Source organism: Rissa tridactyla, chromosome 1 (genome assembly GCF_028500815.1).
Source record: "Rissa tridactyla isolate bRisTri1 chromosome 1, bRisTri1.patW.cur.20221130, whole genome shotgun sequence".
NCBI classification, from domain to species: domain Eukaryota; kingdom Metazoa; phylum Chordata; class Aves; order Charadriiformes; family Laridae; genus Rissa; species Rissa tridactyla.
The window spans coordinates 96,788,003-96,805,451 of NC_071466.1; the positions used below are offsets into that span (position 1 = coordinate 96,788,003).

Genomic DNA, 17,449 nt, shown 5'->3' on the forward strand with positions numbered 1-17,449 from the left:
CCATAAGCTTCTCTATAAGGATCTTACGCGAGACAGTGTCAAAGCCCTTCCTGAAGTCTAGGTAGACAATATCCACTGCTTTCTTTCTTCTACCAGGCCAGTCATTTCGTCTTGGAAGTTTCTCAGCTTGGTCAAACATAACTTCCCCTTGATGAATTCATGCTGACCACTCATGACTTTCTTGTCTTTCATGTGCCTGGAAATGGCATAATTTTGCTAGTCTGCCTGGAATAAATACTATCAACTGCAGTTTACCTTTTGGGTTCTGTGATTTATGCTGAACTACAAGCACTACCCAAAAATGTTTTTCCTAAATTCAAAAATTCTATTAGGAATTTAAAATATTTTCAAGTTCAATTTTCAGTTAAACTTGCATTCTAAATGGTTGTGAGCTCCCAGGTACAGATGGAATTCAAGTAACAGATTTAAAGGACCAACCAGCTTTTGTCCAGATTAAGCGAAGTGATGCATAAGTGCAAGCCTGTACAGAAGCCTTCCTCAATTAGTAAATATTCTTTATGACTTGAGATGACTGAGATGTGCACAAATTACGTGTATTTCTTCAGAAAATGGTTTGGTGTTATGTATTACCCAACAAGATTCACATATTTAACAATATTAGTTATTTCAATAAAGAATTCAATCAAATGGTCACTAAGCCCTATTTTATATGTACAAAGAGGAATTAACTTTTAAGTGACAAACCATATTCACTGACTTTAATGACAGGAAGTTTAAAGAAACTTTTCATAACAAGAATCATTTACATAGGTCTTACTTTCTTGTTCACATATGTGAACATATTTTCTTGTTCCACAGAAATGAAAGTGGGATGTAAAGTGAGAGAAAAGGTTATAGCAATGTTACTTCAGGAGCACTTTTCAATCAATTTTGATTGCTTCTTAAAAAAAATCCATGTCAACTTCATACTCAGCTATGTAACAAAAATAAGTTAAATTATATACGGATTATGTAATTATTTCATTAATATGTGTTCTAAGAATTACAAGATACAGTAATTTTAAAATTAATAATATGTTATTCTTAAAATAAATAATTATTAAAATGACAGTCAAATACACTTCATATCATTGCATTTTGAAACCTATAAAGGGTACTGTTTACATTTATAAAATTGGCAAATGTGTTGACTAATCTTGCTGCTCAGCTGCATTATACCACCCTCATGATAATGTTATATAAAGCCTTACCTAACCTGGCAACGTGCAACTAGTCCATAGTGGTTTCAGCCACTATAATAGTCATTTTTAAAATGTTTGCACTACAGTTAAACCGAGAACAGATAAACAAAGTTATCAGAGCAATGTGTAGCCAAGTAGTAAAGATTTTAACAAAAAATACCCAAAAAAACAGCTGGGGGGGAAGATGAGGTGTGCTCTTCCAAAGCCATTTTGTGTTCAGTACTATAGTAAATTCAGTAAAAACAGATACATATTAAAGGCAAGGGACTGAAGTACTTGGTTTTGTATTACCATAGCTACATGGTAAATTCAAATGTTTCCTGTCTTTTTACCCCACCCTGCTTTATTGTTTGTACAGCATATACACAAATCCTAGTAGTATTTAAAAGACCAGCAACATAAACTCCATGACAGGCAGCTACCACCATTTTAAACACCTTCACTTCAAAATTCCATATCTGTGCAGTTTCGTATTAACACAGGTGTCACTAATGCCATGTGATTTTTGCAGTCCATAAACAGATGCCTCAACTTCCTCAGTACTACAACATACACATTCAATGAATTTTCAAGAAAGCTCCTGTACAATAGTTTTATCTGCAACACTACTATTACTAAACACGTTGATTAAGATTTCTCATAGGGTTAAAATAATAGTAATAAAAGAAAAAGCAAAGTCAAGCTGATGGAGGTTTTCACTCTCTGCGTTATCCTCATATTTTCTGCCTTCAATGAAAGAAAACCTAGAATGGTGCCTTCCTCGTGTTTTCACTAAATCGTAGAAATGCTCGTCGGAAATGACCTCTGATGGTCGTTTGATCCAAACCCATCTCAAAGTGAGGTTACTGCTAACATTAGACCAGGACAGCTGTGCCTTCATCTAGCAAAGTCTTTTTACTCAAAGAGTTGAGCTCAACATTGACACTGCATTTTTTGCTTAAACCCTTGAAAAAACAGGGATGGAGGTGCAGATTCTGACACACAGATACTTTTGCAAAAAATAAGTTGTGATTCACCACAGCCTTCCAATATCAAAAGGTCAAGATACTCTGTTTTTCATCCTTACTCAGAATTAAACAAAGCCTTTCAAATGAACTGAACCGAAAAACTGATTTAAAAAATCCAAGTCTAAATTAAAAAAAAAAAACAAAAACCCAACAAGGGTAAACTATTTAAGGAAATAAGGAGAATAAGAGTAAGGTCTCAACCTGGAAATATGTCAGGGAAAAGATCTGTGGGTCCTTTGTAGAAAAAAAACAAACTGATGCCAACTTTCACATTTGTTTTCCCACAATGAAATAATTTTGTAATTCTTCTCCTACAACTGATGTTCCATAGCAATACCAGTTTGCTTCAATTATCTTGCCCCTCTCAGTGCTAGTAGTCCAAGAACTATATTCAAAACTATTCTTTCTTGGCTACAATTTTGCTCTTTGTCACAGCCAAACATTTTGCAGAGACTGTCTTCACAGCTTGATTCCAGTAGAACCAGTTGGGGTTCTAAAGGAAACCTGAATCTTTCCTTATCAGCTCACCTACTCAGCTTCACAGCGGCTTGCATGTATACAAACCTGTACAGATGCATATATGAGCCTAATAAATAAGGTGTAGCCTATTAGAAGGCTGTGTAAGTAATGATAATCACTTTCTTCGTGAGGACATTTCTATCAAAATGAATTACATATAACTGAATCTAATATACGATGAATTAAATCTTGAAAAACAACTTCAAAGAGACAGGCGTTGTAAGCACAGGGCACTACCCTTTAAATTGCTTTAAAAAACACTCAGCGTGTTAAAAGAGAGCAATCTGACATTAAGAAAAGGCACACAAATAATGTATATTGGCTTTTACTAAGTAGTAAGGAACCGATCACCATTCTCTTCCTGAGAAATAGTGTTTGCACTTACAGATATTTGGTGTTACAACAGCTAACTAAAAGCAAGATACGCAAGCCATGCAGAGAAAAATAAAAGAAAAAGAAAATGCATGGGATGTGAAGAGAGCAGCAGAAGAAATAGACAGTAAAAGGTAACTATGGTGTGATCTGTAACAAATTCAGAAATAAGGAACATGCTTTTTACACTTTTCTATACCAAAAGTTATGAGTATAGCAACTGAGAGCTGTACTTGAAAATAAGTTTATTTACACTGGTATTTTTATTAGATCTCATTGAGTAAACTAGCTTCTGAGAGCATCAAGTACTGTTCCACATGAATCCTCTAAATTGAACTGTACAAAATAGTCTCTTTTACATCTAAAAATATTCAAGCTTCACATTTTCTTATGTATATTTTTAATGTTTTATATCTCTGTGGTATGAAAGCATAGTGAACTGTAGTGGAATCTGTCATTACATAATGTAGCCAACATTAATCCAGTAGATCACATGGCCACTTGGACAGTGACAAAGTGTCAATGTACTTCATTAATATGGTTGATTTACAACACTACAGAGGTTGATGACACACAGTATGCAAGACCATGAATACTAACACTTAAATCCAATAGAATTTAGCCTAAATTATAATTTTTACCTGTCAGGCATGATTACATAGCATTAATATTTTTTTCATATTATCAAACCACTGCTGAGATGCACACAGACATAAAAATCTCTTGAGCTGTCTGTGCCTATATACACTAGGTGTGTTGAGCAGCCTTATGGAAAGAAAGCTATACTAGATAAAAGTTTGCCTTGCAAGCTAGTGGCTTCTCTATCAAATACCATAACTGCTCATGATAACCTTCTCAGCCTGGAGAAGAGAAGGCTCCGGGGAGACCTTACAGTGGCCTTCCAGTACCTGAAGGGGGCCTCCAGGAGAGATGGAGGGGTGCTGTTTGCAAGGGCATGTAGCAACAGGACAAGGGGCAATGGTGTTAAACTAGAGCAGGGCAGGTTTAGATTAGACATTAGGAAGAAGCCCGTTACAATGAGGGTGGTGAGACACTGGCACAGGTTGCCCAGAGAGGTGGCAGATGCCCCATCCCTGGAGACATTCAAGGCCAGGCTTGATGCGGCTCTGAGCAACCTGATCTAGTTGAAGATGTCCCTGCTCACTGCAGGGGGGTTGGACTAGATGACCTTTAGAGGTCCCTTCCAACCCAACACATTCTGTGATTCTATGACAGTACCAATTGATAAACACAGATTAGCCTAGAGAAGTATCAACTTTTCAAACTTTATTGCTTTTGTTACTGTGGTAAGGCCGATAACATTATTGTAAGAAGTCAGTTTGGTTTTTTTTTAATGAAATGTTTAGACTAGCAGACAATCCTTTTAAAACATTCTATATTCCATGCCCAACAGCCTCACAAGTTAAAGAAATTGAAACATTGTATCAAAACAAGTTTAAATTAACTTTCAAAAATTGAAACATTGTATCAAGCCCAGTTTTAATTTAATTCCTGTTTTTAAGCACAGTACTGTTTAGCCTCAATTTTCTCCCTAAGTAATATTAAAACCATATTGCCCCACAGACTACGTGTAGACTGTTGATACTAATACCACAAAATCACAGAATCATGTAGGTTGGAAAGAACCTCCGGAGGCCATCTAGGCTAAAGTTGCTCAAAGCAGGTCAAAGTAGATCAGGGCTCAGGGCCTCATGCAGCCCAGTTCTGAGCATCTCTGAGGATGCTATCCAAAATCTGTGCGCAACCTGTAGCAGTGTTTTACCACTCACAGGGTGATTTTTTTTTTTTCTTGTCTCTAATTGGAATTTTTTATGTTGCAACTTGTCCGAATGGCTTCTTGTCTTCTTTTCACTGTGCACCTATATGAAGAGTTTGGCTCCATCTGCTCTAGACCCTTCTATTAAGTAGTTGAAGACAACACTAAATCTCACCTTAGCCTCTCTTCTTAAGGCTAGAAAAACCCAGTTCTCTCAGTCCATCTCTGTTGGACTTATGCCAGTACATCATTGTTTTTCTTGTACTGGGGAAACCAGACTGCACACAGTGCTCCAGATGTCGTCTCACAAGGGATGAATAGAGAAAACAATCACTTCCTTTGACTTGCTGGCTACACTTTTGCAACAGTCTACTATGCAGTTAGTTGCCTTTCCACAAGAATACACTGCTGACAAATGTAAAGATGAAGTTCTTACCCATAAAAAATTTCATCCCACATGGATGCAGAAGCACTCAAGAACAGAGATTTTTTAGATTTAATCATAAGCATGGAGGCATATTGGGCCCTTTACTTCTCAGCATTCTACATGTATGTGAAATTAATGGAAAGGAATTGTCACGAGTTCCCTCACATGCAGAATGTCCTGTTCTCCCACTCCTATGCCTCAAAGAAAGACTGCAGGTGGAAGGTTGTACAAAGACAAACTTCAGGACCAAAATGGTCCTGCAGAGGGTGAAACTTTGAGGTAAAGAATGTTCCTAAGGATTAATCTTACTATTCCATTCCAGCTTACACTTTAACACAATTTATAAACGCAGCTTCCTCCTAGGTAAGTTATCTAATATTTATTTTATGCAACTACCACCATCATGGCTCCCCACCAATGTGTTTAAGGAATGCTGTGTCAGAAATAAGCCAAACAGAAAAATATAAGAAAAATAAAATCTTTGAAAAAGTAAACCTAAAACATGGATAAAGGAGAGGTCCACCAAAAAAACCCCACAAACCCACACAAAACCAAAACAAACAAAAACCAAAACCACCCCCCAAAAAATGCAAACAAAAAAACGCACAGAGGAAAAACAAAATAAAGAGTACACAAGCTGGAAACAGTTTGTGAATAACAGGCTCAGCTTCTGACATAGATTTAAGGACTTGTTCCACATTCACTTATATAACTTCTGTGTCTTAACATCACAAATCTAATGCATAGCAATTCAAAACCTTAAAAAAACCCAAAACCAATACCGACAAAGAACAAAAAAAAAAACCCAATCCACCCCACAACCAAAACCACAAAAGAAAACAAAAAAAAAGCTAAACCCAGGAAGTGTTTATGATCCGTTAACTCCATGACCAGCTTAAATTCTAAATATATCAATGTAAGTGGAATCAAAAAACCAGAATTTCTTAGTATACTCCCAAGCCTTTTCTTTAGATCCAGGTAGCAAATGCAAACCATCAGCAGCTATCCTTCATTTTTTTAAGTAAACCTATAATTCCTATTGGCTTCTCTTTACCTCATGATGAGTCCCTATTCGTTTTTCTACTATTTCTCCCATTCAGAAATTCCTTCGTGGCCCCAAAAGGTTGAATATTACTGTCATGGAGTGAGGAAAGCAGTACTCCCACTAAAGCTGGAAATGTGTCCTAGGATCAGTAGCTAAGATGAGGCTCAGAAAAAGACTAGAATACAGACAGAACTTCTTTAACAGATACAAAATCATTTTAGTAAAAAATATACTAGCTCAAAATGTGATGATTTAGGCATAACCTGCTAAAACCATAACGTGGCTATATACAAGCTGAATATTATGGAATGCATGGCTTATATTTTGTTGAAGGGCTAGGAAAAAGAAACTAGCAATGGCATTATCAGATTTAAATGAAAATCCTTTGTAAAGTCTGAAGCAAGACCTGAGATTTACCTTGTCAATCAAACTACCCATTAAGGCTTAATATTGTTTGTTATAATGACCAAAACCATCACTGACTCTTTTTTGCTGCTGAACTTGGGTTCAAAAGGATTTAAATGGCACAAGTGGAATCTCCAAAAAACATCACTGTACAAAAGAATATGGTCTCCAGCAAAAATATACTGGATACGGAATATACAGTGATTGTCATTCAGTTACCATGCTTGTTTTCATATAGTGTAACAGAAGCGTTTTATACATGAGTTGCACACCTAACTTAAAAAAGATGTATTGTTTTACCCTAACATAGGAAATGTTGAGTTACAGCCTTTTACTTACACTGTAGCAGTGCTGCAGCACTGTTTTGAAATCCTGACTATATGAAAAACGTATACAGTTTGTTATATAATTTCTCACACTTTAATCTAAAGTTTTCCCCTGATTTATAGCAAATTACTTGCTAAATCTAGACTAGTAAAAACAAAACTGATGTGTTCTTGCTTTACTTCCTTTGTATGCTTTTTTGATTTGAATTAATTTTTAAGAAACTCACTTTCTTATATACAACAGAAATATCTAATATCCAAACAGAAATAGCAATGGCTTAGAGATAGTACACCTACTAATCTTTCTACTATGTATTATCACAACTGAATAGCCGTAGGAACTACTAAAGATTAGAAATGTATGCACTAATTTAAATCAAGTTAAATGGAGACATAAGACCTTGCTTTAAAATTTCTAAAAAATATAAAACAGAAAGGATCTTAACAAAGCAAGCAAACACAGAAAAGGTTGATAAATCAAAAAAAAACCTGCGTGCTTAGAATTTGCTTAATTGTTTGTTCTTACCTTCTGTGCTTAATCCAGGACTTGAAGTGAATTTTGCTACATCGACAATCTTTACAGCAAACTGTTGCCCTGTTTCCCTGTTGATACATCGCCGCACAACGCTGAATGGACCCCTGAAAGACACACCAGAAAACAGCAATAAATAACCCATTCTCTTTTATGCATTATGCATTACAATTCCATTATTCTAAACAAAGTTTAGATTCCAACATTCAAGTGTAGCATTTATACAGAAGCTTATACCTCTCATCCTTCCTGACCATTAAATATAAAATTAGTAATTTTAACTACAGATTAGTGTAAAGAACACCAAATGAGTCTTGTATTTTCCTATACTAAAGACATAATCTCTTGCCCTGCCACTTTAGAAAGGCTATACTTTTAGAAACCTTATGTAATATACTGACATTATTATTAAATTTTAAGTGGACTTTATTTTGATCCATAATCCAAATGGGGGTAGGCGTGGGGTAGAGGAGGCAAGAAATACATTCTTGCTTTCAGTCCTAAACTAAAGTTTAGAAATTGCCATTTGAAACAACTGAAAGGATATTCCATCAAAACAATAAGAATAACAGAATTGTTAAGTCTTGCTGTTTGGTTTTATCTGTTTGCTTGTTTTACACAAACTATGTTTATTTTGAGCTTATTTGGCACCACTAGATACAAACAACCTCCATTGGAATACTTAAAAATTCCACAAAAACTTGTAATTTTCTCTCATCTGTGGAACTTAAAGAACCCCCACAAAAGTTATAGATAAAAAGATTTATTAAAATTAGTTCAAAGTTCAAACAGATGTTAGTATTGCACTCAACTAATAAAAAGCTAGTTATTTTTCAAAATTGAAATTGTATTTGCCAAAACATGAGTTAGAACAATGGCAACCTTTTAAAAACCATCACTACCAATATGCATTTTCGGAAGTTTCTTTCAGTAGATGATTTAAGTTGCTGGTGCCTTGACTTAAAATACGGAATCTTCCATTCAGTGTTAACAACAAACAATACAATCAGATAATTATGGTAGGTCAAGCTTCCAAACATGAAAAATTAATAGGTTATGAAAACAGAATAGGATTGTTTCAAGACTGCAACAGTTGTAGCAAATGAATCCCTTTTTACTGCTACTTATTTAATGACTGACATGATAGTTCTAAAGAAATCCATTCTAAAGTCTTCTCAAAAAGACGTAAGGGAAAATTTGAGGATGAAAAGAGCCTTTGTTCAAAAGTTCACCTATTGAGTGAACATTCACCTGCTGAGTGAAATAAATGCTTAAATATAGCTTAAAAGACAAATTCTTCCATTCAAGCAGTGAACTGGAAGTTACTTTCTGAGCAATGAGATTGCAAAGTAACACAATTCTCCCAATAAAAAGTTCCCTGAAAAGGGAGAAATGTCCCTCTGAGGGCACTTACAAACCTTTGTAACTGGCTTTTGGTATTCCTTTACATACCAGATGATTCAAATAATGTAATTCATCATACTACCAAAATCATACTCCCACAGCTAAAATCCAATTTTTTACTCTTTAAACAACATATTTGCACAGATTTCTTGAGATAAGATCATTTCTCACACAGGACATGAATCTAAGCATTGACAAACAAGGAATATATTTATTAGCACAACTATATACATGTGAATTATGCTGATGTACTCAAACAGAACTAACTACACATGAAAGTGCCTGGGTTTTTTCCCCTCTTTCCTTGCTCCTAACATACAATGAAACCCCCCATACTGATGGATATTTTCTTCTCTGAATCCCACACCCCACTATTATTCAGCATCTGGTCTTTTACCAACAGTTACCACAGTTATTTTTAAAAATATGTTCAATTAAGATTCTAATACATAGAAATTCAGTTACATCTGTAAATGCAAAAGGCTCAATTGACTTCATTTGGCATCTGAAAGACTACAGCTATTGACTTGGAATCCTCCCATCCCTACCCCTTTTCAGAAAGTAATCATTTATTAAAAAGTCTCATTTTATATAGATCAGTGTCACCTTCTTATCCCAAGTCTCTGGTTACACTTTTAGTATCTGTCAAACTAAAATTGCTTTAAAATAGTATAAACGCATTTAAATTATGGTAATTTAAAAACATTTCAAAACCTAAACCACAGCTTTGGAATAACATCGCCTATACTCGTTCCCATTCATAATTGCCATAAATTACTAGAAACTAAATGTATTTCATTAAAATGATCCTTTTTCTTTTCATTCTCAGTGTTTTTTCCTCACATAAAGCCTTTCTGAGAACATTAAATAATGCTTTAACGTAATCTGATACAGAATGGTAGATCACTAGAGCGTAGAGACATCTGACAAGACCATATCCTTACTTACAGGTAGACCCCCGACTTCTGTTCATTCACATAAACTCTATGAATATAAATATTTCTTGGTGTTGACCAAGCTACTTCTAGATTTCTTGGTTTCTTCAAGTCTGAGCTGGAGAGCTTGCCCATCCACCTGAATACGTGTACATACTTTGAGCAGCCAAGGAGAGATAGTTGCAGGAATCATAAATTAAAAAGGAACATAGAAACTGCAGCTCCAAGAGGGAGCAGACTTGCAGTCACCCCTATCTTTCTCTCTCATAACCATGACTTATTTTTTCCTTCCCTTATTTATTAACATTTTTAGAACCCTGACTTGAGCTATTTGCTTCCTGCATATTAAGTCTGGGACAAAAAAATTATGCATCTTATTCAGTTCTGTAACAAAGAGGGTACAAGAAACACCCATCTGTAGAGTCTCAACCTTTATGGCCATATTGAAAATTACTTATGGTTTTAACAGAGCCTTCTCTACTTAGGCTGAGGAATGCCAAAGACTCTTAAGTAAATCAAAGGTGCTGTAAAGCACAGTAGACAAGAATTCAGTGATGCCTACAATGAAGTCATTCTATTAAAAAAATACACCAATTCAGAGTTTCATATAGAAATCAAAGTATTTATTTCCTCATAGCTGCAATGGAACACAACAGTTTTACAAATAAAGTTATAACAGCCCACAGTGATACTCTCTAATCCGAGCAGAAATCTGTAATCAGAAAACAAAAGTCTGTGCTTCCTATTCCTAACACAGTAGTTTCAAACCTTGTTTGGGAGTTAAGTAACAGAAGTCTTTCAGGCCACCCTCAGCCCCAGCACCAAAATCACACCCTCCTCAGTCAGGAAAAGGACTACACTATTTCATCTCTCAAATGAGACAAGGAGCTATTCACAGAATCACAGAATCTTAGTGGTTGGAAGGGACCTTTGAGATCATCGAGTCCAACCACATAAAAAAAAAAAAAAACAACAAAAAAAAACCCACACAAAAAAAAAGCACCCACGAACTAAACTCCACACCCACAACCCCCCACACAACACCCCACCGCAAACCAATAATCTTGGGCACTAGAGCATGCCCTGAAGAGCCATGTCTACACATTTCTTAAATACCTCCAGGGATGGTGACTCCACCACCTCCCTGGGCAGGTTGTTCCAGTGCCTGACCACTCTTTCAGTAAAGTAATTCTTCCTAATATGTAATCTAAACCTCCCCTGCCGCAGCTTCAGACCATTTCCTCTGGTCCTGTCATTATTCCCTTGGGAGAAGAGGCCAACCCCTGCCTCTCTACAGTTTCCTTTCAGGTAGTTGTAGAGGGCAATGAGGTCTCCCCTCAGCCTCCTCTTCTCCAGACTAAACATGCCCAGCTCCCTCAGCCTCTCCTCATAGGACTTGTTCTCCAGACCCCTCACCAGCTTGGTGGCTCTCCTCTGGACATGCTCCAGCACTTCAATGTCCCTCTTGTAAAGAGGGGCCCAGAACTGAACACAGTACTCGAGGTGAGGCCTCACCAGTGCCGAGTACAGAGGCACGATGACTTCTCTACTCCTGCTGGCCACACTATCCCTGATACAAGCCAGGATGCTATTGGCCTTCTTGGCCACCTGGGCACACTGCTGGCTCCTGTTAAGCTGGCTGTCCACTAACACTCCCAGGTCCTTTTCTGCCGGGCAGCTTTCCAGCCACTCTTCCCAAGCCTGTAGCGTTGTTTGGGGTTGTTGTGACCAAAATGCAGGACCCGGCACTTGGCCTTATTAAACCTCATCCCATTGGCCTTGGCCCATTGATCCAACCTGTCTAGATCCCTCTGTAAAGCCTTCCAACCCTCAAGCAGATCAACACTCCCACCTAGTTTGGTGTCATCCGCAAACTTACTGAGGGTGCATTCAATCCCCTTGCCTAGATCATCAATAAAGATATTGAACAAGATTGGCCCCAAAACTGAGCCCTGAGGGACACCACTGATGACCGGCCGCCAACCAGATTTTGCTCCATTAATCACAACTCGCTGGGCACGGCCATCCAGCCAGTTTTTTATCCAACAGTATCCAATATTCAACAGTTGCATCTGCCACTGGGGAAACATATATCACATCCTCACTAAATGATAATTTCTATAGCTCATTTTACTAACCCTGCAGCTCAAATTACACAGATCTAAAATACAGAGATGATGCAGACAGGGGAAGGAACAACTGGAACTCTAGATAAAGATCATCAAAACTGTTAGTGACAGATCAGACTACTTATTCGTTTATTTATTAAAACAGACGAACTGAGTTAAGTTGCATACTAAGACTTCATATTGTAAGTGTCATACAAACTAAAATGATAATGTAATGTGTTTTATATTTCATTTCTCTCTGTGCTACCCTTAACAGACATAACCGCTGAGATATGCTTTCAAAATCTTTCACTGCAGTTAGCATGCACACAACAGACTACACCAGTTCAAAACATGAGAATCATTAAAATACACAAGTAGTAAGGACAGATGATTTTTTCACTGATGTTTCGTCAACAATTGGCAGCAGCACATTCCAACACCTGCAATACTTTGAGTCCCACCTGCAATATATGCCAAAAAGCAAAACGTATTTTCTTAAACTGAAGTTGGAATGCATGCTGATTTTTTCTGTCTACTGCAGATGGAAATCAAAGTATTACAATACATTATTAAGGAGGTTACTGATTATATGTAGGCCATTAAAAGTGGATAGGAACACTGAAGAGGTGCCTTTTAACCAGTTCTTTTCATGCTTCCAAAATTTCGAGTAGGCAGGGCAGGTCCTGATGTAATCTTTACTGTCTAGCACAAACCAGTTAATGTTATATCAGCTAGACACAAACGTAAAGAAAATAAATTATTAACTACTTTCTCCTTCAGAGGTACAACATTCAAAGTACAATAAAATCAAACTCTTGAGACCATCCAAGCCTTTTTTATCATCTCCTTCACTTTAAATGTCATCAGGACTTCAAGCATAAAGATCATAAGCCAATATTTTGCAAACTTTATTTTTTTTATACTAGAATCTTGTTGGCTTATCTCTCTGTTCTGTTTCCTTTCCCTTCCTCCCATCCATGTTGGTGTGTAAGAATGAGAACTAGCTGTGATTAAAATATACCTTGTTGATTCCTAACAGGCGCAAATACTTGAAACCAGTTACTACAGCCTGTTCTTTTCCCACATCCTGAATGAACTGAGCTGACCTGTGGGAACGGAGTTCCTACTGACGGATGATATAAAGACACTTTCAGAACCCCTATGCTTCAGAACCCCAAAACTTGAGATTTTAAGTCATTGACTTATCAGATCATCAAGAATTTGCTCAACATCTCTCCCAAGTGAGTCACAATTTTTTGAGGAACTTAATATAAACCAATGCATTTTGGCTCTCAAATTCATTTTCATTAATTTAAGTTAAAAAAAAAAGGTAAGACACTCAAGTCGAACAGTAAAACCAACAATAGCGAACAACTCTTCCAATGAACAGAGTACTCCTTTAAAAATGAGCTTCCATTTATAAGTAAAAGGCCTTAGATTCCTTTTCCTTATTTAACAGGGCTTAAGGATTAAGAACTTGAAATACGCAATACAGGTCTTAAGGTTACCTTTATTCAACATTTTAGGAAACATTGGTCTTCCATTTAAAAGTGATTATGTCAGTTTGTTGCATTAAGATACAACAGAAGTACACAGATAAAGTCACATGAGGAAAAAACATATATACCCAGATTTACTTATTTTTTTAAAGGCTAGCATTTGCTTAACTAACCAGCAGACAACACTGCTTTTTACTAATGTGGTTAGTATTTCCAAAACAACTGTATCCAAACTGATGAAAATTGTTGGAAAGAAAGCAAATTACAACCACATTTTAAAGAGATAGATCTCTTTCCCACTTTACTCATCCATGTCATTTATAAAATATACTTGTTCTTTAATTTTCCCCTTCGATCGATACAGTATTTCCAAGATTCATTAAACGTGCAGTTAGTCACTATATCAGCTCATTTGCATGTGGAACTGCAGCTTAAAACAGTGACTGAACATGATCTCTGTAAACTAGCACATTGGATTAGAGGGCATCCACATTTAAAAAGCCATCACTGGCAATGTTGGGTAGACATTCTTTGTTTTATTCTCAAAGGAAAATTTAAAATACTGCATTATGATGACTGTGGCACAGAAGAACATTTGGGTTGAAGATCTGATACGTCTTTAGAAAATTAGATAATATCCCAATGAAGTCACAAAACCGAGTTCCCAAGCAGCAACATTTCTATCACAGGTATCCTTCAACAGTTCACATCTTTGAAACCAAGTCAGTGTTTTAACTCAGCTTTAGGACAAAAACATACAAAGAACAAAACACAAGACAGGAGCAGTTCACTGGATCTCAGCCCAATATGAATACATAATTCCTAATATTAATCCAACAGAAAACAGAATATACGGAGTACCAAAGCTGTGGTTCTAAGATAGGGGAAAAAAACCAACAGCTCACAAATCTTCCTTTGCCTTCATGATCATTTTTGAGACACGATCATTTAAACACCTTTAAAAGTACTGAATCTCAGTGTTTATGTAATATTTAAGTACAATGTAGATTTTATTTTGTATAAGTAATTAAATAGCTGGAGAAAGGCTACTGAGTAAAGTGGCAGAGTTTGAAACAGGTCATTTAAAACTAGTGAAACTGAAGTCAAAAAAAGATTTGGAAATGGCAGGTATTTATAAATAACGGTATTTAAAGAATCACGGAATCACGGAATCACGGAATCTTCAGAGTTGGAAGGGACCTCTAGAGATCATCTAGTCCAACTCCCCTGCTAGAGCAGGATTGCCTAAAGCACATCCCTCAGGGCTGCATCCAGGCGGGTCTTGAAAATCTCCAGAGAAGGGGACTCCACCACCTGCCTGGGCAGCCTGTTCCAGTGCTCTGTCACCCTCACTGTAAAGAAGTTTTTCCGTGTATTTGAACGGAACTTCCTATGTTCTAGCTTGTGCCCATTGCCCCTTGTCCTGTCGCTGGGAACCATTGAAAAGAGCCTGGCTCCGTCCTCCTTAAACCCACCCTTTAGATACTTGTAAACATTGATCAGGTCCCCCCTCAACCTTCTCTTCTCCAGGCTAAAGAGTCCCAGCTCTTTCAGCCTCTCCTCATAAGGGAGGTGCTCCAGTCCCACAATCATCTTGGTTGCCCTTCGCTGGACTCGCTCCAGTAGTTCCCTGTCCCTCTTGAACTGGGGAGCCCAAAACTGGACACAGTACTCCAGTTGTGGCCTCACCAGTGCAGAGTAGAGGGGGAGAATGACCTCCCTCGACCTACTGGCCACAGTCTTCCCTATGCAGCCCAGGATGCCATTGGCCTTCTTGGCGACAAGGGCACACTGCTGGCTCATGGATAATTTGCTGTCTACCAGGACCCCCAGGTCCTTCTCCTCAGAGCTGCTTCCCAGCATGTCCGCCCCTAACCTATACTGGTGTTTGGCATTCTTCCTTCCCAGGTGCAGGACCCTACACTTGCTTTTGTTGAACCTCATTAGGTTCTTCTCTGCCCAGCTCTCCAGCCTGTCCAGGTCATGCTGGATGGCAGCACGGCCCTCCGGAGTGTCGGCCACCCCTCCCAGCTTGGTATCATCAGCAAACTTGCTGAGGATACACTCTGTCCCCTCATCTAGGTCATTAATGAATATATTGAACAAAATTGGTCCAAGTATTGACCCCTGAGGGACACCACTGGTTACAGGCCTCCAACTGGACTCTGTGCCGCTGATCACAACCCTCTGGGTTCTGTCACTCAAAACATTAAACATTCAAAACATTAGCTAAGTGATAAAACATGATCTATAAGAAATTATTGTTACAACTTAAAAATACTCAACTGCCATTTCTTTTAAAGGCTTAAGCAAGCTCTTATACATAGGAACAAAAATCTCAGGGAAAACACTTGTCAAAAAAACCTAGAGTAACTTAAAACTTTCATTATTCAACGTAGAAATACCTGATGGGGTGTGAGTGCAGGAAACATGCTAATAAAAGCTGAGTCATGTCAATGCAGTGTGCACTATAGGAGCTAATTAGACATCCAGAGTGACCTTAACACTCAGTCTTTCTACTGCAGAGCTCAGTGGAACTCCAGTCAGAAGGAGTGGCTGATAGTGTGGACGAGAAACCCAGTCACAGTCCACCTCCAGCCCACCGCCCTTCCGGCAGTGTTCCCCTCATTGCAGTATCATTAGAACCCACTCTTCCAGCCCTCCTCAAAGCCTTATCTGACACAGAAAGGGAGGCAATGAAAACTAGAATTGAAAAGACGACTACACAATTATGTTCAGCACCAAAACACTGGCAGAGCTACCCCAGAGAAAGAGAGAGAGCAGACAGGAGGAGCTTCCAGCCTTTTTTGCCCTTAACCATTTCTTTCCTTCCTTAAGAAACTACAGGAGTAGCCACTCCAGTGCTTGTGAAACAGAAACACTCTCCAAGAAAACCTTAGGGTATGCTTAGAATTTATGTGACATACTGAAAAAATAATTACTTTCAGTTTTAAGATTTTCTTGTATAATTCAGAAGCTTGGTTTTGTCTCTATAAAAGCAAAACATTGGCAGAAAGAGATCTCTTCTGCTACACTGTCTTTTCGATCTCCAACCTGCAAGGGGGATAAGCTATCCTTAACTGATCTGTAACTTCTATCAACAGAAACAGTAAGCCTGTGGCCTGGTTTTTCTTCTTACCAAGTGAAAAAGCAAGAATGAATTTATCAGTCGTTCTACACTTTAATACATGAGGTGTCTATGTACCAAATCTCTTAGGCATACATATGCTATAAACAGATGCTGACATATAAAAATACCAATAATGTATCTGTAGTTTGTAAACAACTCTTTATTTGCATTGACTGGCTGGGATATTGAGGGGATGGGAAAGGAAGAACACTGAGATAAGATGCTCACTACATTCTCTATTCCATTATCATTAAATAAAAATTTTAGCACCAGTCACAAACAACATTCTTCACATGGAAGCTATTCAGAAAATATTTTTATTTTCACATATACTACAACATCCTCGATTTTCATAATTCCATAATTATCAGTTAACACTGACTGTATTCTTGTAAATTCTCCCATTTTATTCATAGACTCATGGAACAATTTAGGCTGGAGAGGACCTCTGAAGTGACATGCTTAGTAATTTTGTCAGAACATCTACTTGTTGCTATTAAAAATGATACTACACCATTACTTTTTTTTTTTTTAAGAAAACAGCAGAAACTACCTCACTCTGAAAACAACCATTTACAAATAATTATTCACCTCAGCATACAGACAAGCAAATTCTGCTTTCAATAATTATCATAGTAATAGGTTTCACAGTCTTAAAAGAGTTGGTCTGAAAGCTGCAACTGTAGCAGGAATAGTAATAATAAGTGTACTTTGTTAAGACCCATAAGCTTTTTGGAACGAGATCAGACATTAGCTAC

General features: G+C 37.5%; 1 protein-coding gene across 4 annotated transcripts in view; it reads right to left on the reverse strand.

Annotated features, from left to right (window-relative positions):
* The window catches only part of CASK (calcium/calmodulin dependent serine protein kinase), a 225,486-nt gene that overhangs the window by 161,010 nt on the left and 47,027 nt on the right, over positions 1 to 17,449 (reverse strand). For all 4 annotated transcript variants that reach the window (XM_054189174.1, XM_054189173.1, XM_054189172.1 and 1 more), the window contains exon 2: positions 7,607 to 7,719. In XM_054189174.1, the coding sequence (XP_054045149.1) occupies positions 7,607 to 7,719 (113 nt within the window). The remainder of the gene's footprint in view (positions 1 to 7,606; positions 7,720 to 17,449) is intronic.